The 19,093-nt window shown below is 36.1% G+C and overlaps 1 protein-coding gene across 9 annotated transcripts in view; it reads left to right on the top strand.

Annotated features, from left to right (window-relative positions):
• WRN (WRN RecQ like helicase) overlaps nt 1–19,093 on the top strand; it is a 144,096-nt gene that overhangs the window by 11,513 nt on the left and 113,490 nt on the right. For 6 of the 9 annotated variants that reach the window (XM_033230369.1, XM_033230424.1, XM_033230414.1 and 3 more), the window contains exons 2-3: nt 16,234–16,405; nt 17,030–17,142. In XM_033230369.1, coding sequence (XP_033086260.1) covers nt 16,310–16,405; nt 17,030–17,142 — 209 coding nt within the window. In that variant the 5' untranslated portion in view covers nt 16,234–16,309. Of the gene's footprint in view, nt 1–10,631; nt 10,788–13,526; nt 13,604–16,233; nt 16,406–17,029; nt 17,143–19,093 lie in introns of those variants that run through there. The other 3 variants (XM_033230379.1, XM_033230396.1, XM_033230406.1) reach the window with 3 other exon arrangements.

A 19,093-nucleotide genomic window follows, 5' to 3' on the forward strand; every position in this document is an offset into this window, starting at 1 on the left:
TGGGAGTCTTGCTCTTATTGCCCAGGCTGGAGTGCAATGGTGTGACCTCTGCTCACAGCAACCTCTGCCTCCCAGGTTCAAGCAGTTCTCCTGCCTCAGCCTCCCTAGTAGTTGGGATTACAGCACCCGCTACCATGCCTGACTAATTTTTGTATTTTTAATAGAGACGGGTTTTCACCATGTTGGCCAGGCTGGTCTCGAACTCCTGACCTCGGGTGATCCGCCCGCCTCAGCCTCCGAAAGTGCTGGGATTACAGGTGTGAGCCACCTCGCCTGGCACACACTATTTTAATTACTGTAGTTTTAAAAGTTTCATATTTAGTAGGGTGAATTTTCCCTTGTTGGTCTTGTTTTTCCAAAAAAAATTTGCTGCTCTTGAGTATTTTCTCTTCCCAGTGAACTTTAATGTAAACTCATGTGGTTCGATGAAAAATTCTGCTGACATTTTTTCTTGGTATTGCTTCTTGAGTGTATTGATTCAATTAATATATTTACAGTTTTGGGTCTGGCTATGCAGGAACTCAGTGTGTCTTATCCAGTCCTTTCTTAACTGTCTTAATAAAATTTGCTAGTTGTCTTCAAAATGGATCTTATATATTTTATGTTAGGTTTATTCCCAGGTAGGTTGTCATTTTTGCTGTTACTGATTTTGGATATCAATTTTGGATATAATTGTATAATTTGGACTTGGATATAATTGTATTCAATTCTGTCTCTCATATAAAAATGAGATAGGATAATAATTTATCTTAGGATAAAAATCATTTGAGTATCCTTATTTTGAATCTGGTTACCTTATTTGCTCCTGTTAAACAAATAGATAAAATTACCTGTCCTCAAAGAGATACTGTGAAAAAATTATTTATTTTAGGAGACTTTGGAACTTTGATAAAAATTAGGCTTATCTTTTGTAAAAGCTGGTTAGTGATAGCAATCAGACTCTTTTAAAGGTGGTTTTTTTCTTTCCTTTGATAAAATGCTTAATATGAGGGAGGATTAAGAAAGAGGATGGCTTTCGAACAGTTTCTTCATGGGGAAATAAGAAATTAGAATAATTTAATGTTCTCCAGATAAAGGAGAACAATGACCTTCCCTCCTGAGCCTACTTCAAGTGTCTGTTTCTTTCTGACTCTGTTGTTCTTATGTCTGCATTTTTCTGATCTCTTCTACTGTTAGTGTTTTAGGCTAGCTCCTCAGCAGAGGGCAGAAATTCACCTTCTCTTTAGCTGTCTTTGAAACCAAGAAGATAGAGGTATGAGATCTTCGTAGTCTGTAGTAAGAATAATAGAACCCATCAGAAAAAAATATCAAAGCTTTGTAGCTCCTCCTGGAAGTTCTGATGTGAAGCAGGAGACATCACCTATTGGTACCTGACTTGCTTTTGCTGTTCATTCATAAAACGGAGTCTCTGAAGTACAGTAGAAAAATAGTTAGACTGGAGGATAACTTTTTTCCTTCCAGGAATTGCACAATCACAAAATTGCTGATTTTTCTTCTTATTCATATTGCATAAACTTATCCTGTCCGAAGAGACTATATTTGAACTTACTATGGAAGATTTGCATTAGGTAAATTTATGACTGCTTAACAGAATTGTGTGTTAATTTTCCAGTTTCTTTTTTACCCAGTCTCCACTTTTACCTTTCTCTCTTCCTTCTATACTCAAATTGGTCTTACTGTAAAATTTATACATTTCTCTTTCTACTTGGCAATGCTGATTTTTTTTTCTTTTTTTTTTGAGACAAGGTCTCACTCTCACCTAGGCTGTAGTGCAGTGGCGCGATCATGGCTCACTGCAGCCTTGAACCCCTGGCCTCAACTGATCCTCCCACCTCAATCTCTCAAGTAGCTGGGACTACAGATGTGTGCCATCACACCTGGCTCATTTTTGTACTTTCTGTAGAGGCAGGGTTCGCCATGTTGCCCAGGTTGATCTTGAACTCCTAGACTCAAGCCATCCTCCTGCCTCAGCCTCCCAAAGTGCTGAGATTACTGGCACGTACCACTACATTCAGCCAGGGCTGAGTTTCCGAATCATCATTGCAGCAAGAGGAATTGGATTACCTTTAGACCACTGGCTCTACTGTGGGCTGGGAGTGGGACACCTTCCTTAAAACATATTGAACATTGGCTTTGTGGGTAACTGATCTTTACCTGAATGAAATTTATAGACACTGTAGAAAGGGTCCAGGGTGGAACCGATGCTGGCAAGGCAACTGTCAACATCCACTTACTAATGAGTCCTATAAAATTTTATCTCAGGCCGTACAAAGTAACAGTAATAAATATAAAAGGAAAAATAGACAGCCTAAGCAAGTTTTTAAATTGACTTACTTGAAAACTTTCTCTGCAGTTTCCCAGTTTATAATGGTTGATTTCAGCTGACTGGCTATAGCAACTTAGAGAACAGAGGAAATTCATTAAAAATAATGAATTATTCAGTTGGATAGTGAAATCCAGTTATACAGCACTTCGCTATGCCATGGATTCAATTCAGGTCAAGTGATGTTCCTGGTTTATGGGCAGTGCGGCTTCGCACTATGACACAGCAAAGAACGTGGCTTTTATCCTTTACCCTTGTTGCTAACTAAAATTAATGGCGTTTTATTGTGTTTATTTGTTTGATTCCATTTACAGTTTATTTCACTTGGTTTTATTAGTACAAAATTGTGCTTTATATAATATTTGACAGTTAGGAAAAATTGTTAGATACTTATACAGAAACAGGTCTCTCAAAAATCATTCTACTACTTTTAAAAATTACACCGTCTTACTATGGTTAACCAAGATATGAATGGGTGGTTTTACTTAGCTTTTCTGGTTTGCTTGCTTGGGCTGTTTGGAGGGAAATTAAGATGAGCAGAAATGTAGTAGTAGATTCATGAAAGCCTTGAAAGCTTCTTTAGAGAATTTAATGAGGGCTTTGGCATGCATTCTTTAGTTTTTCTCTGTTTTCCTCTACCTCTTCTTCCTTTTGGTTCATAGAAAAGTGAAAGAAATTCTCAAAAACCATACAGGAGAATACCTTATAAATGATATCTTCTGCAATAAACTATAGATTATTTACATGTTTATGTATCTAGATACACAGTCTGTGTGTGTGTATATATGCATGTGTGGGTATATATATGTATAAATTAGTTACTAGTATATAGGTAAGTATAAAAACTCAATGTGCAAGGTTACATTTTCAGAAAATATGTAACATAATAAAAGAAATCAAGCCCAGAATTTTTTAAAAGTTTATTGAGTTTTTTGTTAAAAATGAAAGGCTTTTTTGACTAGAAGCTGCTTCTCAGTAAAAATAACGTAATTGTGTTGGTGAAGCCGAAAGATTCTAATCAAAATTAGGGTGTTGACCACCAAACTGAGTTGCTGGAGTACTTAAGCTGCTTTGGTTTTGTAATCTTTCTGTGTCAGAATATTTGGAAAACACTTATTAATCCAATCTTGTAACTTATCCTTGAAATCTCTTTTTAATATTCTTTTCCACACACATGAAAAGTTAGATGAGTATATGAATTTCTGTTGTCAGACTATAGTTGGAAACCTCCTAAATATAGTTTGTGCAGTATAGTTAAAGAGAAAGAAAAGAGGCCCAGCACGGTAGCTCACGCCTGTAATCTCAGCACATTGGGAGGCTGAGGTAGGGAGGATTGCTTGAGGCCAGGAGTTCAAGACCAGCCTGGGCAACATGGTGAAACTCCATTTCTACAAAAAATATAAAAATTAGCTGGGCATGGTGGCATATGCCTGTAGTCCTGTAGTCCCTGCTACTTGGGAGGCTTGGGTGGGAGGACTGCTTAAGCCTGGGGAGGTTGAGGCTGCAGTGAACTATGATTGAATAACAGAGCTAGACTCTGTCTCAAAAAAAAAAAAAAAAAGAGATGTGTTTCGAAATTCAATACTTTTTTTGAGTGAGGTCCAATGGGTAAGAAAGAAGCATTGTCTTTGAAGTAATTGTGAATGGAAGTTCATTCCTGATTTGGCTCTCTGCTTGTCTGTTACTGGTGTATAAGAATGCTTGTGATTTTTGCACATTAATTTTGTATCCTGAGACTTTGCTGAAGTTGCTTATCAGCTTAAGGAGATTTTGGGCTGAGACAATGGGGTTTTCTAAATATACAATCATGTCATCTGCAAACAGGGACAATTTGACTTCTTCTTTTCCTAACTGGATACCCTTGATTTCTTTCTCTTGCCTGATTGCCCTAGCCAGAACTTCCAAGACTATGTTGAATAGGAGTGGTGAGAGAGGGCGTCCCTGTCTTGTGCCAGTTTTCAAAGGGAATTTTTCCAGTTTTTGCCCATTCAGTATGATATTAGCTGTGGGTTTGTTATAAATAGCTCTTATTATTTTGAGGTACGTTCCATCAATACCGAATTTATTGAGCGTTTTTAGCATGAAGGGCTGTTGAATTTTGTCAAAAGCCTTTTCTGCATCTATTGAGATAATCATGTGGTTCTTGTCTTTGGTTCTGTTTATATGCTGGATTACATTTATTGATTTGCGAATGTTGAACCAGCCTTGCATCCCAGGGATGAAGCCCACTTGATCATGGTGGATAAGCTTTTTGATGTGCTGCTGAATCCGGTTTGCCAGTATTTTATTGAGGATTTTTGCATCGATGTTCATCAGGGATATTGGTCTAAAATTTTCTTTTTTTGTTGTGTCTCTGCCAGGCTTTGGTATCAGGATGATGTTGGCCTCATAAAATGAGTTAGGGAGGATTCCCTCTTTTTCAGTTGATTGGAATAGTTTCAGAAGGAATGGTACCAGCTCCTCCTTGTACCTCTGGTAGAATTCAGCTGTGAATCCATCTGGTCCTGGACTTTTTTTGGTTGGTAGGCTATTAATTATTGCCTCAATTTCAGAGCCTGCTATTGGTCTATTCAGGGATTCAACTTCTTCCTGGTTTAGTCTTGGAAGAGTGTAAGTGTCCAGGAAATTATCCATTTCTTCTAGATTTTCTAGTTGATTTGCGTAGAGGCGTTTATAGTATTCTCTGATGGTTGTTTGTATTTCTGTGGGGTTGGATAAAATACCTAGGAATCCAACTTACAAGGGATGTAAAGGACCTCTTCAAGGAGAACTACAAACCACTGCTCAGTGAAATCAAAGAGGACACAAACAAATGGAAGAACATACCATGCTCATGGATAGGAAGAATCAATATCGTGAAAATGGCCATACTGCCCAAGGTGATTTATAGATTCAATGCCATCCCCATCAAGCTACCAATGAGTTTCTTCAAAGAATTGGAAAAAACTGCTTTAAAGTTCATATGGAACCAAAAAAGAGCCCGCATTGCCAAGACAATCCTAAGTCAAAAGGACAAAGCTGGAGGAGTCACGCTACCTGACTTCAAACTATACTACAAGGCTACAGTAACCAAAACAGCATGGTACTGGTACCACAACAGAGATATAGACCAATGGGACAGAACAGAGTCCTCAGAAATAATACCACACATCTACAGCCATCTGATCTTTGACAAACCTGAGAGAAACAAGAAATGGGGAAAGGATTCCCTATTTAATAAATGGTGCTGGGAAAATTGGCTAGCCATAAGTAGAAAGCTGAAACTGGATCCTTTCCTTACCCCTTATATGAAGATTAATTCAAGATGGATTAGAGACTTAAATGTTAGACCTAATACCATAAAAACCCTAGAAGAAAATCTAGGTAGTACCATTCAGGACATAGGCATGGGCAAGGACTTCGTATCTGAAACACCAAAAGCAATGGCAGCAAAAGCCAAAATTGACAAATGGGATCTAATTAAACTAAAGAGCTTCTGCACAGCAAAAGAAACTACCATCAGAGTGAACAGGCAACCTACAGAATGGGAGAAAATTTTTGCAACCTACTCATCTGACAGAGGGCTAATATCCAGAATCTACAAAGAACTCAAACAAATTTACAAGAAAAAAACAAACAACCCCATCAAAAAGTGGGCAAAGGATATGAACAGACATTTCTCAAAAGAAGACATTCATACAGCCAACAGACACATGAAAAAATGCTCATCATCACTCGCCATCAGAGAAATGCAAATCAAAACCACAATGAGATACCATCTCACACCAGTTAGATTGGCAATCATTAAGAAGTCAGGAAACAACAGGTGTTGGAGAGGATGTGGAGAAATAGGAACACTTTTACACTGTTGGTGGGATTGTAAACTAGTTCAACCATTATGGAAAACAGTATGGCAATTCCTGAAGGATCTAGAACTAAATGTACCATATGACCCAGCCATCCCACTACTGGGTATATACCCAAAGGATTATAAATTATTCTACTACAAAGACACATGCACACGTATGTTTATTGCGGCACTATTCACAATAGCAAAGACTTGGAATCAACCCAAATGTCCATCTGTGACAGACTGGATTAAGAAAATGTGGCACATATACACCATGGAATACTATGCAGCCATAAAAAAGGATGCGTTTGCGTCCTTTGTAGGGACATGGATGCGGCTGGAAACCATCATTCTTAGCAAACTATCACAAGAAGAGAAAACCAAACACCGCATGTTCTCACTCATAGGTGGGAACTGAACAATGAGATCACTTGGACTCGGGAAGGGGAACATCACACACTGGGGCCTATCATGGGGAGGGGGGAGGAGGGAAGGATTGCACTGGGGAGTTATACGTGATATAAATGATGAATTGATGGGTGCTGACGAGTTGATGGGTGCAGCACACCAACATGGTATAAGTATACATATGTAACAAACCTGCACATTATGCACATGTACCCTAGAACTTAAAGTATAATAAAAAAAAAAAAAGAAAGAAGCATTGGATAAATGAATCCATTTTCTCTTCTTTGTTTGAATTTGTAATTTAAAAGAATATTCTACCTATAAAGTACTTCAGTGCTTAATTAGCTGTCAGTGAATTTATATATCTTATCTAATTCATATGGATTGGCTATTTTTATCTGTACCTACAGATTCTTGACCTCTCTAACGGGATCCCAGTATGCTATAGGGAATGAGGTACAATAGAAGTAAAAACCTATCACTAGTCCTGTCATCATTCCAACTCATGTGTAATTATAGTTGAAAAGAAGTGACATTATGTGTATTGCTGTCTATCTTTACGTTAATCTTGTGGTCAAGAAAGCAAATATTATAATATATAGGAATGATATGATATCATAAGACAGGTAATATAATAATGGGAACATAATCTCATTTTACAAATGAGGCAATGAAAATTTAGAAAAATAAAGTGACTTGTCCAAGGTCACATGGATACTAAGTGACCAAGTATCAAAGCAGAATTTTCCAAATATTTTAAAGATAATTCTTTTTTTTTTTTTTTTTTTTTGAGATGGAGTCTCGCTGTCACCCAGGCTGGAGTGCAGTGGCCGGATCTCAGCTCACTGCAAGCTCCGCCTCCCAGGTTCACGCCATTCTCCTGCCTCAGCCTCCCGAGTAGCTGGGACTACAGGCGCCCACCACCACGCCCGGCTAGTTTTTTGTATTTTTTAGTAGAGACGGGGTTTCACCATGTTAGCCAGCATGGTCTCGATCTCCTGACCTCGTGATCCGCCCGTCTCGGCCTCCCAAAGTGCTGGGATTACAGGCTTGAGCCACCGCGCCCGGCCTAAAGATAATTCTTGTACAAATATAGAAAGAACACATGTCATATGTGTCGTATTAATGAGGGAACCAGCAGGATGACAGCTTTGGTTCAGAGAGGTGCAAAGATAAATATAGACTTTGGAGGAAAAAGTTGGGAATAAGATTGCTAGGTTAGATACAAAGCTGTGTTATAGGGCAATAAAAACCATAGACTTTGAGGTTATCTTTTTTACTCGACAGGATTCAGTTACACCTTTATGAGACCAAAATTTATTATTTAACATGTGGATATTAGAGTCTGAGTTTTAAAATTATTAATAAATAACCAGTCAAATAAAGATATGTCCCCTAATGAAATACTCATAATCGTTGGGTGAGCTTGTGCTCCTATATGACATTGAAATGACATACTGCCCTCTCTCTGTCTAAGTTTTGGATACTTTTTTTTTTTCTTTTTTGACACAAAGCAGCATTGCAACCTAGGTTTTCTGACTTTCAGTCCAGACTTCTTTCCACTCTACTTCCTGCTGCTTCATAGTATAATTTTCAATGCTAGAGCAGTCTGCATAACTTTTGCAAAATCAGCTAGTCTTAGTTTTCCTTTGTACAAAGTGATGTAGATACAGCTTTCTTCCTCAGAGAAACATTGTGAAATTCAATGGATATTTGTAAAATTTGTATACATGCCCAGTGTGAAAAATTATAACTTAAGTATTGCACCTGTTCTTTTAGAATATTTTGTTAGCAAATTTCAGAGTAATTGTAAATATTCTTGCGTTTTTATTGTAATAAGTATTTATAAAACAGTGTATTTCATCACATTAACCTTTACATATTTTGAATAAAATAGAATTGAACTGTTTTAAATAGTAAGTAGAAATTTTTCCACATTAAACCCTGTAACTGGCTAGCAGAGTTAAGCATTGCATTATTTAACTAATAATTTTTTCCTCAACTTCAGATTATTATCTGTATGTGTCATATAACTTGACAATTTTTTTTTTTTTTTAGTGCTTTTCAAAAAGAGTGGGATACTTTATTCAGTTTAGCCCTCAAGCAATTAGGGAAGTCAGTTACCATGGTAACAGTAGGTATTAATTTCCTTTCCTAGTTAGAGGTTTTATGAACAAAGAAATATCTGAGTTCATCCACCAAAACCCAACTTTGTCTTGAGACTGGCCTCTTGAGACTGGTATTAAATCTGTCTATTTTCTAGAAGATGACACTATTCTGAGTGGAAAATGCGATTCTTTTGAGGTGAATTTCTACTCTTATCAGAGTGATGTACAGTATGGTTTAAAAGTTAAGTGATTAAAAAGCTACGCTTTCTTAGCTAATTTGGAATGTAATTGGTCTTAATTTTTCTAAATTTGTTGTAACTAAAATCTTGTTGGCGTGATTTCTATTGACATGAACTAGAAATGACTTCAGCAGACAACTCGTCCCAATATCTAAATGCTGTCAAATAGAATCACTTAAGATGAATTTCTTCCAAAACAGAGTTCACAGTTTTGACAGATAATCTCTTAGCATTTAATTGACTAATATTACCAACCTTATGGAGTAGGTCCACTCATTTAGCTGTCATGAGGACCATTTTGCAACTAATTTATCAGAAAGCCTTCACCGAGAAGTTTCATATCTTATTGATATTTTAGAATGCATTATGGAGATTAAAAATCACTACATTGGGTTGTTAATAACGCCAGACTTGAACTGTCAGTTTTAGAGCATTTTATCTGTGTTCTGTAGTAGAAGTTGGTAAGGTGTCCAGTGGATCATGTTTGACTTGCTGCTTGTTTTTGTGCTACGTACTAAATGGTTTCTACATTTTTCAGTAGTTGAAAAGTCAAAAGAAGAATAATATTTTATGAAATTTAAATAAATCCAGCTTTCAGTGTCTGTAGGTAAAATTTCATTGTAACGTTGTTATGCTTAAGTATTGTTTATGACTTCTGTGCTATAGTGACAAACTTCAGTAGTTTTAACAAAGATCATCTGGCCCATAAAGCCTAGAATATTTACCATATAGCCCTTTAGAGAAAAAATTTGCTGGCCCTTGTTCTATAGTATGAAAAAATGTAGCCTTGATTATTCATTAAAAAATTACTTTTTCATTTTATTGACATACTTTTGTCCCCTGGTTGTTAAAAGGAATGCATGTTCTTAGAGAAAAGTTAGAATATATAGAAAAGTATAAAGAAGAATATGAAAAACCATTTGCAATTGTGAGATAACCACTAATGTTTTGGTATACATTGGTCCAGACTTACACACAAACATACATGCATATTTAGTTTATACAATTAGAGTCTAATTTTCTTTTTGAGACAGTCTTGTTCTGTTGCCCAGGGTGGAGTGCAGTGGCAAGATTTCAGCTCAATGCAACCTCTGCCTCCTGGGCTTAAGTGATTCTTGTGCCTCAGCCTCCCAAGTAACTGGGATTACAGGCATGCACCATCATGTCCCCCTAATTTTTGTATTTTTAGTAGAGATGGGGTTTTGCCATATGCCCAGGCTGATCTCAAACCCCTGACTTCAAATCATCTGCCTGTCTTGGTCTCCCAAAGTACTGGGATTACACACATGAGCTCCCGCTCCTTAATTTTTTAATTTGCTTTTTTCACTTGAATATTTATAAGAACGTTATTTTTAATGATTGTGTAGTGTTGTTTTATGGATGTACCATACTTAATTATTTAGCCATAATTTATTATTATGAGGTTGATAAACATGATAATCAGATTGAGCTCAAGAAGCTAGTTATAGGGTTGCACAATTAATGAATCCAAGGTACCTCGCTGGGTTGCTGAGGCTGCTATTTTTTTCCTGCCTGTTTGGAACACTATGTTTGAGACCAATGAGGCAAAGGAAATTGAAGAGCTGCCATTTTCAATTATTCTATTAGAAGATACATTGAAGATTTGTGGAATGACATAAACACAACACTGATCCAGAAGATTATTTAATCAAAAAGGCATTCATTTCAGATATGAATTCATAAACTTTTATAATGATTCTCAGTTTGAAGACTGTATAGAATCCCTGAAGAACTGGAAGACATTATTTGCTTGGCAAAGAGAAGTTGCCAAACCAACTGGGGATGAAATATTCGAAGAGATAAATGAATACTTTGAAACATACAAGATACTATGGAAACAGAGTGGAAGTTTGGGACAGGTAATGACAGGAAGATATAAAAGCTTTACATTAAGTTCAATCTAAAACTTTATTCCAAGTAACAGGTTGTCTTATTCATGCAGAAGCAGTTGTAAATTAAAACTTGCCTGTGGTTTGGAATTTCACATTAAATAATTACATTAAAAATTCAAATGGTGAGCCTAACTAAATCCAAGCTCCTATAGTACCTTCTTTTCACCTTTAGGTGAAGAAATGCGATGAGCTATTTTATTACTGATTATGTGGACAGTCCAAAGGAAGGTTTATAAGCGAAAAGGAAACATTTAAATTATTCCATGTGAGTGATTCTTACTTTGCAGATTTGTTGAAGTGTGGTTATTGGCTTCAAAAAGTGGTATCCTTCACTGACATTTTGAGTGCTTGAATTCACTCTATTAAAAAATGCAGTGATCGTGTGGAAAATACGTTAAGGTATATGACAGAATTTATGGATTCAGGGCAAAAATTCAGCTTTGGAAAAGTGAAGTTAAAATGGTTTTATAAGTGATGTTTAATTGGTGTTATTTGAATCCTAAAGGAGAATTAATAGTGCTAGTAGAGGAAAGTCAGTGTGTGTCTATGACAAAGCCTTAGTATTATTTTGAAATACTTGATATAAAAAAGTTCATGTTTACTCAAAGCTTACTTAAATCATCTGAATAAATTAACATATTTCCTAATTAAAGAAAAGGAGAAGCTATTAGACTTAAAGAATTTTTGCACCCTTGAAATACATACAATTTGAAGAGACTAAGTTGTTGGAATACTGGTTAATGGTGAAAAAGGAGTTTTCAGTCTATGAGAGCAAAGCCTTCTCTTTTGCCATGTGCTTCTTTGTAGTGGTTGCTATGTAGAATTCGAAGAAAATATTGTTAAAAAGTCTTGGTCAGGAGTAGAGTGTAGCATAAACCCAGTGCAGTTTAACGTGAATAATGAGGAAAAGGGGAATGCATGATAATTTCATCAAGTCAGAAAAAAATGGAAAAAGAAAAAGAGGAAACTGAAGAAAGTAATGAAAGTAAGGTGAAAGGGAAAACAACTTTTTATACCACCTGTGAATGAGATTAATTTTCATTTCCATACTGAAAGACAAACATATTCCGATTAAGCCATTCAAAATAAAAAACAATTTTTTTTTTTTTTTTTGAGACGGAGTCTTGCTCTGCCACCCAGGCTGGAGTGCAGTGGCCGGATCTCAGCTCACTGCAAGCTCCGCCTCCCGAGTTTACGCCATTCTCCTGCCTCAGCCTCCCCAGTAGCTGGGACTACAGGCGCCCGCCTCGTCGCCCGGCTAGTTTTTTGTATTTTTAAGTAGAGACAGGGTTTCACCGTATTAGCCAGGATGGTCTCGATCTCCTGACCTCGTGATCCGCCCGTCTCGGCCTCCCAAAGTGCTGGGATTACAGGCTTGAGCCACCGCGCCCGGCCAACAATTTTTTTTTTAATATGAGATGGGATCTCACTATGTTGACCAAGTTAGTCTTGAACTCCTGCCCTCAATCAGTCCTCCTGCTTCAGCCTCCCAAAGTACTAGGATTTCAGGTATGAGCCACTGTGCCTGGCCAAAACCAAAATTAAGCAACAAAACAACAACAACAAAAATTCCGGACAGCCTTTAAAATAATGATAAAGGTTGAAAAATTGTAGATAGTGGTAGATAGATAAGATTTCAGGAAAAGTCCAAACCAAAGCAAATCATAATACGTTATTTTAAAGGGGGGTTTAAAATCCTTTAAAGGTACAATATGAAGCATTATAAAATTATAAAATACATGTTTTTTTAAAAAATTAATTTTATTTTAAGTTCCAGGATACATGTGCAGGACGTGCAGGTTTGTTACATAGGTAACTGTGTGCCATGTTGGTTTGCCGCACCTATCAATCTATCACCTAGGTATTAAGCCCAGCATGCATTAGCTGTTTTTCCTGATGCTGTCGCACCTCCAGGACCCAGTGTATGTCGTTACCCATATATTCTCATTGTTCAGCTCCCACTTACAAGTAAGAACATGTGGTATTTGGTTTTCTATTCCTTTGTTAGTTTGCTGAGGATAATGGGTTTCAGTTCCATCCATGTCCCTGCAAAGGACATGATCTTCTTCCTTTTTATGGCTGCATAGTATTCCATTGCATATGTACCATATTTTCTTTATCTAGCCTGTCATTGATGGGCATTGGGGTTGTTTCCATGTCTTTGCTATTGTGAATAGTGCTACAGTGAACATACATATGCTTGTATCTTTATAATGGGATGATTTATATTCCTTTGGGTATATACTCAGTAATGGGATTGCAGGGTCAAATGGTATTTCTGGTTCTAGGTATTTGAGGAATTACACTGTCTTCCACAATGGTTGAACTAGTTTACATTCCCACCAACAGTGTAAAAGCATTCTTATTTCTCCACAGCCTTGCCAGCACGTGTTGTTTCTTGACTTTTTAATATACGCCATTCTGACTGGCATGAGAGGGTATCTCATTGTGATTTTGATTTGTATACCAAAAAGATTTGTATTTCTCTACTGATCAGTGATGTTGAGTTTTTTTTCATATTTCATGGTTGCATAAATGTCTGTTTTTGAGAAGTGTCTGTTCACGTCCTCTGCCCACTTTTTAATGGGATTGTTTTTTTTCTTGTAAATTTGTTTGAGTTCCTTGTAGATTCTGGATATTAGACCTTTGTCAGATGGATAGATTGCAAAAATTTTCTCCCATTCTGTAGGTTGTCTGTTCACACTGATTTGCTGTGCAGAAGCTAAAACATGTGATTTTAGAAAAAGACATGTCAAAGTCATACATGCTGAATGACATAATGAGTACGTATGTAAATAAAAAATTATTTTATACTGTGAATTTGACCAGGAATAACCTTTACCTCGTCAGGAATTACAATCCTCATGTATGGTAAAGGATTTCCCTATTGCAAGTTATCCCACAACATTAATTTTCGGTGTGCTTTTTATCTATCCCAAGATATAAGTAAATTTGACAAAGATGTTAGGTTTGTAAACAAATTTACGTTCAAATTCTTTGCCTGGAAGTATCTAGATAGAATTTTGCATGCAAAAGAGCATTTCCATCTAAAAATTACATATTTCGAATTAAAATGATTTTAGTGTTATAGATAGAAGGAAAGAGTTATTGAAGTTTATTTCTGTTTTGGCAGTGTAAATGAATTACTTACAAAATTTCAGAAGTCTACAGATGTTTTTATAAAGTTTGTGTTACTTGTGGAAACCTCAGTTTTCTGGCATTTTGCCAATGAGACCTACTCTACATATAGCAGAAACTTGTTTTCCAGCTTTATAAACATATATTTTAAGAATAAGAACTGATTTTACATATATAATCTGGGATCAGCTTTTGACTTCTCCTGTCAAGGATTTTGAATTTGTGACAAAATAAACACTTACTGATAACCAGTGACATATATAAAATGCTTTACAGTTAATAAAGCATATGTATTTGACATATTTTTTCACTGCATATGATGCATGTGGCAACCCCAAGAGTTGAGTTGTACCCATCGGCAAACTTTGATCATGATTCAATGAATATAAGCAAGCACCAATTGCAGATAGAACATTCTTTTTTTGAGTCGCAAACCGTGAGAAACAAATTACAAAAATGTACCTTTCTTCTGCATTAGGATGCGTTGTAGTTTTGTATTAACACACTAGTTTTAAGCAATATGTGCAAAAACATTGCACAAAGGAAGTTGTTTTGATATTGGGACTCCTGTATTATTATTTTTAATTGTGTGCTTTATTTGACTACCCCACATTTTCAAGCATAAATTAATAAATCCATAATTCCAGGCTCATTAACAATAAACAATCTCCAGGCTCATTAACAATAAACAATCTAGATAGTTGAACTCTTTCTTGCTAACGTTTTCTAGATATGGACTGTTTGGTATTTTTCTACTAATAAAGACTAAAAGTAAGCTGCCTTCTGGTTTGATGTCATTGGGATGTTTACTGGGAACTTTGGTGGAGGTCTTTCATTCTCTCTCCCCCAGTGGTTAAAGAATGAGTTACAAACCTGCTCTGTTAACCCTTTCCTTCCCAGTGCACAATAGCGATGGAGTTTGTTCTAAATGGAAAATTTGTTTGATAAAGTCATTTTTAAAATTTTTTGTTCCATAAATTATCAGTATTTTCAGTTTCTGATTCATGCTTGGGATAGTTGCTGCATATTGTTTAATTTTGTCAGACTTTATATTGTTAAATGTCAAATACAACAGACTATCCTCAAATCATAAATAGTGTAGTTAACATTAGCATCCTGTTTCATCATGAGACTCTTCAGTGTTACATTAAAAACTGCTACCTCCTTGGCTGGGCATGATGGCTCACGCTTGTAATCCTAGCACTTTGGGAGGCTGAGGTGGGCAGATCATGAGGTCAGGAGATCGAGACCATCCTGGCTAACACGGTGAAACCCCCTCTCTACTAAAAAATACAAAAAATTAGCTGGGCGTGGTGGTGGGCGCCTGTAGTCCCAGCTACTCAGGAGGCTGAGGCAGGAGAATGGCGTGAACCCAGGAGGCAGAGCTTGCGGAGAGCCGAGATCATGCCACTGCACTCCAGCCTGGGCAACACAGTAAGACTCCATCTCAAACACAAAAAACAAAAAACAAAAAAACTGCTACCTCCTTATTAGAAAGCTAAAGTAATAGGAACTGAGGTTGAAGTGTGAGGAATTTGCTAAGAACTAAGCCTTGAGCTAAGGCTATTTCAATTTAGTATGAGTCATATCAGGGTATGGATCCATTTTACTATTAACAAAACAAATATGTTATTATTATTTTTAATGCACACATCACCTTTGGAAGATTCTTATTCACTGTATTTTCTTTAATTATACTTGAATTTTGGTTTACATTGAGGGGTGCCCTCAAAGATATTAACAGATTTTTTAAACATCCTCTAAAAAACTCATTCTTAGGGAAATTTGTTCACTTACTAGGTGAGGAGCAAAATAAAAATCCTTAATGTAGAAGAGCTATTATCTGTCTTCAGAATTAAATTTTTAAGTAGACTTGTGAATAAATCTAATAGTTTTGCTGAATTTACTTAGATCTTAAGACAGAATAATCATGTAGAAAATTTAAAATGTCAGGAATTCATAATAATTCATATACTCAAGGATTTTCATTCATAGTGAGGTGAGGTTATTCTTAAGAATCAAAGTCATAGAATAATAGAATTTTGAAACTAAAAAAAAAAAATTTTGAAACTGTCAGAATTATACAAGTCAATTAAAATGGCTGATTGGTTTTAAGAGGAAGAAATACTAAACGTATAATTATTAGATGCAGCATATTGTATCTGTTTTCTTTTGTAATTCTAGCTCTTATAACTTATGCTTGGACCTAGGTGTCATAACTTACTTTAAATATGTATGTTTGGTTTTCATTCATATCGACAGTACTACCTCTCAGTTTTTTTCAGATATTGTTTTGTATTTACCCATGAAGGCATTGTTTTTTTGGACTCTGCAAATAGGACATTTCAAAGATGAATGAAAAAAAATTGGAAACAACTTCACGGCAGCGGAAATGTCCTGAATGGATGAATGTGCAGAATAAAAGATGTGCTGTAGAAGAAAGAAAGGTATGTTGTTCATTGACTATTCTTTCAGGTGGGAAATTTAATTTATATTTGACTGTGCAAAGAGTCAGTTGTTACTTGTAAACTTCGAGTCATTGTTTAGGTCAGAGTTGCTGTTGTCTAAATGCACCAGGACCTAGTTGTTGAAAGGGTAAACTGGAATAAACTTTAATTGGGTTTACAAAATGAGAATTCTTACTGTATATTTTCTCTTTTTATATTCAGTTTACATGGTTGACTTTACCAGTTTGTTCTAGTTCAGATAATTTAGACAACATTACCTTTGTTGAATTTTTTGTTTGCCAGCCAGCCTTAAGCATTTTAAGGCAACATTATTCTTACAGCTACAATACGAATATAATTACCAGAAAAAAAAAACACAGGAAAATAAATGCTTTTATGAAAATGGGATTAGAGGTTTGAAGATAAACTTGCTAGGAGAAATAATTTTACAATGGGATGGCTTTTTCTTTGTTTAGTTTTCTTTATGACTTCATTAGTTTGTAAAACATTAATTGATAAAACTTAGAACTATAAATTGAATGCTTCAGTGAACTTTATTATTTCAGTGAACATTTGTTATTTGATGTGAACTTTGTGCCTGTTTTGAAATTTACTAAACTCAAGGCATGTGTTCGGAAGAGTGTTTTTGAAGACGACCTCCCCTTCTTAGAATTCACTGGATCCATTGTGTATAGTTATGACGCTAGTGATTGCTCTTTCCTGTCAGAAGATATTTGGTAAGTGGTTTGAATTTCCTGATTTCATTTGAATTTGGATCCTTAGAAGGTACTATTATGGTAATAATGTAATATTTGTGAATATACTGAGTTTTACAGTTGAGGTGTGTTCAGTAGATAATTATATCTATGTATAGACTCTCACCAAGTTTTACGTTTCAAATAAAAAATAGTCACTGAATTAATTTGTAATCTGTCAGTTTGTTCATGCATATGCTTTTCTATTACTTTAGACAGTTTTTTTAACTTTTTTAGTATATGTACTGCTGAAGTGAGCACGACAGTTTTTTTAACTTTTAGTACTTAAGATGTTATATATAGAGCTACTGAATATATTATGTTTATTTTACCAATTTAGGGAAAAAATGCAAAAATTAACCTTTAAATGCACCTGTATATTTCATTAAAAATATCAACATAGTAATATTGAATAGTGGCTGTGATTGGCTCTGTTGTGTTTAATTAGCAACAATTCTAACAAATGATCCTTAAAAAATGTTCTAACTAAACATTAGAGGCCAGGTACGGTGGCTCAGGCCTGTAATCCCAGCACTTTGGGAGGCCGAGGCGGGTGGATCACGAGATCAGGAGATCGAGACCATCCCAGCTAACACGGTGAAACCCCGTCTCTACTAAAAATACAAAAAATTATCCAGGTGTGGTGGTGGACGCCTGTAGTCTCAGCTACTCAGGAGGCTGAAGCAGGAGAATTGCTTGAACCTGGGAGGCGGAGGTTGCAGTGAGCCAAAATTGTGCCACTGCACTCCAGCCTGGCCGACAGAGTAAGACTCCGTCTCAAAAAAAAAAAAAAAAAAAAACAAAAACAAGAAACAAACCCACAAACCAACAAAAAACAGAAATGTCTGTTAGTATTTTTAAAGGTTGCCTTGTAAAATTAGGACTGCAATAATGCAATCCAAGGCTCTCAAAGCATAAAACAGAAGTAATAAGGAATTCATTCAGATCTTTTTTGAAGTTGTTATACCTGTCTTTTTTTTTCTTTAAAAAAAATGAAAAAAATTTGTTACATATTGGGTTAAAAAAAGCAGAGGTGCTGGGCACAGTGGCTAATGCCTATAATCCCTACACTTTGGGAGGCCAAAGCAGGAGGATCGCTTGAGCCCAGGAGTTTGAGACCAGCTATAGTAAGACCCCATCTCTATAAAAAAAATTTAAAAATTATCCAGGTGTCTGTGGTCCTAGCTACTCAGGAGGCCTAGGTTTTGGGCCCAAGAGTTTGAGGCAGCGGTGAGCCTTGATCACACCACTGCTCTCCAGCCTGGGCAACAGGGCAAGACCCTGTCTCAAACAGACAAACAAACAAACAAAAGGCAGAGGTAAGTTAAGCTATTTATTAATGGTCTACTGGTGTAGATATAAGCTAGAAATAACATTCAAGTGTTTTTACTTCTATAGTTTATCTGGCCACTTTGGGATTCATTATACTGAATTAGTTTCACAGAGGAGGTAAAATCTGTTGTTTATGATTACATATTAACTCTACCATTTTACCTTCAGCATTGCTACAGTATGTCATTTCTGAAGGCAATTAGCAAAAGTGACTTGAAGAATTGTAGTTTTGATGACTTCTATGTATTTTATAAAAGGCAGGCAGAGTTTTTGTGTTTGCTTTCCCTTCCTCTGGATACCTTAAATTTTTGCTACCACAGATTTCTAACAATTTGATTATGATGTGCCCTTGTGTAATGTGGTTGGTGTTTATTTGGCTTGGAGTTCATTGAATTTTTTTGATCCGTGGACTTATGTGTTTAATCAAATTTGAAAAATGTCTTCAGATCTTTTTTCCTCCTATCCTGTTATTCTTTTTACTTTCTGGGACTCTTAGTACACACGTTTGATTGCTTGATACTGTGTCGCAGGCCACTGAGGCTGTTTCCTTTTAGTCTTGTTTTCTTTCTTCCTTTTCTTCTTTCTGTGCTTCATTTTGAAT

This window comes from Trachypithecus francoisi, unplaced genomic scaffold, assembly GCF_009764315.1.
Source record: "Trachypithecus francoisi isolate TF-2019V2 unplaced genomic scaffold, Tfra_2.0 Contig01440, whole genome shotgun sequence".
In the NCBI taxonomy this organism is placed as follows: Eukaryota; Metazoa; Chordata; class Mammalia; order Primates; family Cercopithecidae; genus Trachypithecus; species Trachypithecus francoisi.